The sequence below is a fragment of the Homalodisca vitripennis genome, chromosome 1 (assembly GCF_021130785.1).
Source record: "Homalodisca vitripennis isolate AUS2020 chromosome 1, UT_GWSS_2.1, whole genome shotgun sequence".
NCBI lineage: Eukaryota > Metazoa > Arthropoda > Insecta > Hemiptera > Cicadellidae > Homalodisca > Homalodisca vitripennis.
In genome coordinates this window covers 66,338,605-66,345,780 of record NC_060207.1, presented here as the reverse complement: position 1 = coordinate 66,345,780, position 7,176 = coordinate 66,338,605, and the positions used below count along the sequence as shown (strand labels likewise).

Here is a 7,176-nt window from a genome sequence, read left to right as displayed (position 1 = left end):
CGCGGACGGTGGAAGGCACCTCTGGTGCCGCGCAGGGTTCAATACTCGGCCCGGATCTCTGGAATATCGCTTATGACAGCCTCCTGAGATCCGAGATGCCAGAGGAAACCGTCTTAGTTGGGTACGCCGATGACGTTACGGCTCTCATCGCCGCACGCAACGTTCAGCTGGCCCAGCTAAAGTTGAACCAGTTCATGCGAGTGGCCAACGCCTGGATGTCCGATCACGGTCTTTCGCTTGCTCTGAGCAAGACGGAGATCGTGATTCTCACAAAGAAGAGAATTAACACCGTCGTCCCGCTGCGAGTGGGAAGGGAAGTGGTCCAGTCAACGCGTGCCGCCAAGTACCTCGGAGTCATGGTGGACAAGTTAAGCTTGAGAGACCAGATCTTCCGTTCGGCGGACAAGGCTGCTAAGGTGGTCTCTTATCTTAGTAAGCTGATGGCCAATGTCGGGGGTCCTCGGTCCAGCAAAAGACGGTTATTGATGTCCGCAGTTCAGTCCGTGCTCCTTTCTGGGGCAGAGGTGTGGGCAGACTCCGCCTATTGGACAGTATCCGAGCCTGCCGTCCTGGTGGTTGCCGGAGTCATCCCTGTCAAGCTCTTGGCAGGGGAGAGGAAGGCGATTTATCATAGACAAGGCGAGATCGGCAAGGTCGCAGCAAGATCCGAAGAGCGTGCCCGAACCTTCCAGCAGTGGGAACACAGCAGGAGCACGAAACCCGAGGATGGTGGACTGCGCGACTCATCGAGCAGGTTCAACCATGGGTCGAAAAGCGGCATGGCGAGGTGGACTACTACCTCACGCAGTTCCTGACAGGTCACGGCTATTTCAAGTCGTACCTGAACCGGATGGGCAAGACCGGTTCACCGGATTGCATCTACTGCCCAGGCGTTCCCGACGACGCGGAACAAACCTTCTTCCGTTGTCCGCGTTGGGAAAGGCCCCGCCTGGAGGCCACAAGAAAACTCGGTGTTTTTTTTCGGTGGATACGGTCTGCGAACAGATTATGGAGGATGAGGGGAACTGGGATTGTTTGTCACAGTTCGTCCGGGGCATCCTCCTGGAAAAGAAACCCGATCTGGACCGCGAAGTGGCCCAGATCCCTTGACCTAGCGGCTGGATAAGGAGCGAGCCCCACGGGCTTAAGCCAAATTTACGCCTAGCCTGAAGTAATGTGATAAACAATCCCAGGTTAGAATCCTAAAGAGTAGAAGAGGTTTTCTTAATAACATAATTTTTACAGTTACATCTTGATAACAAAGCTGAAATGTATTATTAGTACTAGCTTTTGATAATAGTTTATTACAACAGCTTACAGTGAGCAACGGATCTCAAATATAACAATAAATTGTATGTTTCTACTTATATTTTATAACCAGTTTGAATAATGCAATGTGAAAGTAAAACAAGAGCTGATCTAAAACAAAATTGCTAATCATATTAAGTTTCAAGAATAGCGTAGAGCAGAACCAGGACAGAACATACATAAAGGGATATTATTAAATGTTAAGGTATTGTATTTATTTCAATCTGGAACTGAAATACAGCTGAAATATCTGTGGTTGCAGCAATGGTACTGATAGTAATCGCGGTAACTGACTGATGGGGTTGTATTCAAAATACCTCTATGGTGTCCTTAGCATTCCTTGGAAACTTTATAATTTATCATTCGCGTGCTTATTTTATTTACTTCTGTATTTTAAGTAATATAAGTATAATTTTAAATTGAACTTTTACTGTACGTGATATTATCTTTATACTTATTTGCAGCATATTAATACTCCTGACAGAAACTAACTTTTGGTATAAATACCAGGATTGGTATTTAGGTATTACTATAATTTTTATACTAATATCTAACACTCAATTTATATCATATTAATTGCCTACCTTCAATTTATAAACGAAGCTAATCTACATCATCATTCTATTTTTTTAGTGGTTAGACCCGTTTTTAGGGGAGTCCCACACTACAGGCTGGCCACCTGCGTGCGTAATTGCATTTTTCCTGCCTCTCCCTAAAAAAAAAAACTACCGAGGTCTTTTGACGTCATAGTTACTAACTTCGTTGAGACGTCTAGATTTATATTGTTTTTGAACTCCTTACTTGCAACTCCATCAATGGAACAAGTAAGAGAGACCACCAAGTCAACTTCACGTACAGGTCATTTTGGACGCACTTCAGTACTGTTTAAGTACTCGCTCCCTTTTTTGCGAATTGCAGATAATAAATTAACGTACAGAGTTCCCTAGTATCTTTAACTCCACAGATGACGGTCGTTTTCTAGCTTTGAATTATTATCTATCTCTTGTGTAGTATATCATATATTTGACTTATTCACCCTATGTGACTCTCCGTACTTCGAATATTTTTTGGATCATATCTTTGACCTTATATAAATGAATAAACGTGTACCTTTAATAAACATATTACACTATAATGTGATATAATTTGTTAGCATGGATACAAGCTACAAAATTATAAGATAAATTCACGTCACTACCTAAACAGTCTACAGTATAATTAGCAGTATATTTTTTTCTCATCGGCAACTCCATGTGTTAATTTATGTTGGCAACAATTTTGGAGGGAGAATTAATTTGGAAATGACGTTTTGTAATTATTTGTCTTTTGTATGTTTGAAAGTTGGAAGGAATATTGGAGGTTATGTGGTAACTAATAGTTTTTGTGTTAAAACTTTGGCTTTGTTTTTTTTAGTAAAACAAGGATTACATTTTAATTTTTTAGGTTTCGTGATGTTTAGAGTTAGAACTCTATTTGATGATTTAAAATAAAAGTGTTAGGAATATGGTAAGTGTAATTCGGGCCTGGTGTAGCCTATATGTTCTGCATAACACATATTATTTAATATTTGTCTCTGAATATTAATAGAGAAGTAACTAGGCTACATTTAGGAAAATTTGTAAATGGAGATGAATATGAGGAACTTTTGCGAGATAAACAATTGACAGTTCTTGGCATACAGTCAAGAGAAGTTTGAAGAATTAAAGAGATTTTAAATTCTAATGTATTATTTTTGTTGTTAATAAATTATAATTTTATTCTTTTTGTGTACAATGATTGTATAATATTGAAGTTGGTGGGTAGAGTACAATTAGCGGACCCGGTTTTTATATTGATCAGTACAATCATCGATACGTAATATTCATTTATCTATAGGCATAATCACAATCATATTTTAAATTAAAATAATATAATGCACATAGTGATAATCTTAAAAATAATAAATGAGCTCTAATGATCAAATGTAAGATTAAAACTGGAAATAGGAAAAACTCATAGGCTGCAGTATAATAATAATGAAATGATAACAATATAAAAAACATTTTTAACAGGAAATATGCAATAAGTGTAATTAATTATATGTCGTCTCCTGGGTACCAATAATTAACCGCTTTCGAGAAATTGTTGAAGCATCTTCTTTAGAAAACTGTATTTCACTTCTATACAATACTCACAAAGATAATCTGCAAACAGGTCAGCTTTTATGCCACTTTTTAAACTTCGTTTCACGGTTCTCCACGAGCTTTTTAGACTATCTATTACTATCTATAAAAGACAATACGTTTACTATATGAAAAATTGTTTATAGTTGATACAAGTTAGTTATTGTTCAAGAATCAGTATCGGTTGGTTATATCAAAAGTTATTATTAAGTAAGATCATTTGTCAATATCAATATTAAAAACCGGGTCCGTTTATTGTACCCTATCCAAGTTGGCTATTACTATTACAATGAATCGTTCGATAATAACAATCAACTAACAAATGTAGACGGCTTATTAAAGTCTCCGTAAATAAATTCTTCTTCTTAATCTGATCAGTAGGATTTTGATTAAGGTATATAAGTCCCACTTTGCACGATTTGTTTATTTTTTGTGGATAAAATGTTAAAGACACCAATATTATTAAAGAAAAACGTGAAGAAAACTCCATAAGAAAAATTCTTGCATTAAAGAGAAAATCTGCAAATGTAGGAAATTTCTTAATTTTCCTATCTTAGAATTTCAATTCAGATTTTTTAAATAAAAAATTTCTGAAAAATATAAAAATGGTTAACAAACTTTTGATTTTGTTCATGAAGCTAGTAAAAACTTTCCTAACGTAATCTGTCACACCTACCTGAGAGCCTACGGGGCCATTCCATGTCAAATCAACCAATGGTCTGGACCTCTCAGATTTTGATGATGTTTTGTATGGAAGTTGTAACTACCAAGACTAGTTAAAATACAAAATTTTACAATTTTCTGCATTTTGGTTTTTTAGTGACAGGCTTTTAAAATCCCACAAAAAGGTAGTTTTTGGTCATATCTCAGTATTTTCTAAACAGCATAGCCAAAAAGCTAATAAAACCAAAGAGCTCAAGTTTGTGGCATTCTGTTCCATTTGAAATGCTCTTTGATTTTATCTATCACATGACTATGTTTTGTATTTTTGGAATATATTTGAATCCTCCCAAATAACTGTTATTAAAAACCCCAAAATGTGTTCCCTTCATTTTTTTGGAAAAAATATATGTTATTTAGGTACTTTGGGATTATACCGACCACACCTAGACATGAATCGTTATTTGACATTTTACTTCTACTGATTACTAGATATTTCTAGCGTAAAACAATATTTCGTCAATATAAAACAGGAATTGTCTTATCGCAAACCCCTCCCCATCTTCAAACATAGGTCAAAGTCGAGCGGTCTAGTAGATAACGTGATTGCAGAGTCGCGTCGCTTTGTTGTACTTCCGTGTTTTACCTCTACATTTCTCCAATCACAAAAATACAACAAAAACATACATTACCAAACTAAAACTAAACTCTTTATTGAAAAAACACTCAAAACTTGTTTTAATTCTTGATCACATTCCGCCACCCAAAATGCGAGTGCCTCCGGCCATCAGCGCGGGCTTCGGAAGTGCCCCGCGCTGATGTCAACGAAAGAAAAACATCCCTCGAGATAGTACATCAGTAAAATATCAAATTCTAGAGGGGCTGATCAGAAATATAAATTGAATTGTAATGGAAAGGCAATTATGTACCATTGAAATCATGTGATGCCGCACGGCCTGCCGTAATCTGGATTATCGAGAAAGATAAGATAACAGCGACAACAATACCGATCACAATACCTGGAAATGCTTGTAAGTTTGTAATTTTGTAATTACAGAGTTGTTTTTTTTTTCGTTCTATCGTGTTTGTTTCTATAAATTTATATTTTTGTGTTCTTCATACTGGTGTGGTCGGTATAATCCCAAAGTACCGTTATTTACATTATATCTGACTATTCTTTCTTTTCGTTCAACATGAAATAGTCTTACTAAAAAAAAGAGTAATTCTTAAGGCAGTACATTTGGCAGGGCTCTGTAGCATAAGTTATATATTAAAAAATAACTAAACAGTTTTAATTCTTTAATGTTTTTAATTGGTGTTAATGAAAGGGATATAACAAATTAAATAGAAATCGCTGTAATTAGAGCATGTTTTATGAATTCATATAAATATATACATCACAACTTTTATTACTATTTTAATAATAAAATATATATTATTTACTGCAATATTTTAAAAGAACAGTGCCAAACTCACCCAACAATAAATTTTGTATTTATTTCTCATTAACAGACATAGAGAAGCAAAACAAATTGTTTGCTGAGCTCTGATTAGCCTATGGCTTAGGTTTGTTACGTTAGAAACCAGTAATGATTTTGTGGTTTGCCTTTGATACTAATGGTGTGAAAGGTTCTGTGCCTTCTTCCTTGAATATGCCATGTTGGTTAACCATGTATAGAACTATCACATTCATGATTGTAAGTTTTAATGAGATTCAAAGGTAAAGTCTGTTTCAGTTTGTTTATGAAATGCTATGTGCTAATCTATTATTTAGTGGCAATAATATACATGATTAATCCATGTTAGGAAACCAATATTATACTGAATTGAATATATTTGGCCTCCAAAGAGTCAAATAAAAGTTGAAATCTTTGTTTACAATAAAATACTAATTTCTCAAACTTTGGGAGAGATGAAATCAGTTAAAAATAATATAATTATACTATTTGTGTCGTAATTTAAAAACAGCTTATTTTTCTTTTATTTGTTATGGCTAAAAGTTGTTCATTTGTAGCTGGTATGTACAGTATTGCTGATGGAACTGGTCTGGACTATGACCAATTACAGTTTTCGCAGCTTGTTTATAAATTTCTGTCCTTGAATAGTTGTTGATAAGCAATGTTTTTTAACACTTTTCAGAGTGATTATTATAAAAAAAAAATTTTATGTTGATGAAATCTTGACAATCAGATAAATCTTTTCAGCGTCGCAGTCTGGCTCCGAGTCAGATAAAACGTACTTTAGAAAGCGAATCTCAACCTTCACCTAAAAGATGTTTGAAAAGCAAGAAGGTTGTTACTCCGGAACCTCGACCAGTGTTGGTTGTATTGAATACTCCTGAACAAGTATCTGCTCATGTAAGTATATATTAAGTACCCACAAAATTCTATTGAGAGTAATGTAGATCAAAGTTGTCTACTATTTATTCTATTTTAATTTCTAACAAGATGATGATCAACATTCCATCAAATATAATCTATAATCCTTCCAATTTGTGAAGTGACTCTTTACAAACTGTTACTCTACTATACCTATATTTAGTTTATGTCTATTTAAAAATTTATAAACGTCAATGTGCTGGCCATCCAATTTTCTTCTCATATTTAAAATAAATTACTTATAATAAATATGATCTCATATTATTTATTACTTATATTTGAAATAAATTTGTGTTTGAGTAAAATATATATTAAGTAATTATATTACATATATATTATTAAATTTTGTATGTTGTAGTGGTGATGTATGTTGTAGGTGTGCAAAAAAGTCAATATGGGTGGACAATAATTGTTATGAGTTTTAGGGGTTGTGTGAGTTTCTCACCAATCGGTTTTAATTATATTATTTTTTTAGGATTTTCATATATTTATGTTTATTTCATATTGTAATCATTAAAATCTACATTAGTAAAAATTATTATATTTTATCACTTTATTTATAGGCCTTTCACAATTTCTTTGTCAGGTTTAAAAGTAAAAGAGAAGACTTGCAATAGTTTTTACTTTTTCTTAAAACTAAAGTCATTTTAGTTCAATTAAAAAATATT

General features: G+C 34.3%; 1 protein-coding gene across 1 annotated transcript in view; it reads left to right on the top strand.

Annotated features, from left to right (window-relative positions):
* Positions 1-2,616: 2,616 nt before the first annotated feature.
* LOC124363706 (DNA repair and recombination protein RAD54-like) overlaps positions 2,617-7,176 on the top strand; it is a 38,890-nt gene continuing 34,330 nt past the window's right edge. The window contains exons 1-2 of the mRNA XM_046818972.1: positions 2,617-2,814; positions 6,335-6,487. Coding sequence (XP_046674928.1) covers positions 2,812-2,814; positions 6,335-6,487 — 156 coding nt within the window. The 5' untranslated portion in view covers positions 2,617-2,811. The remainder of the gene's footprint in view (positions 2,815-6,334; positions 6,488-7,176) is intronic.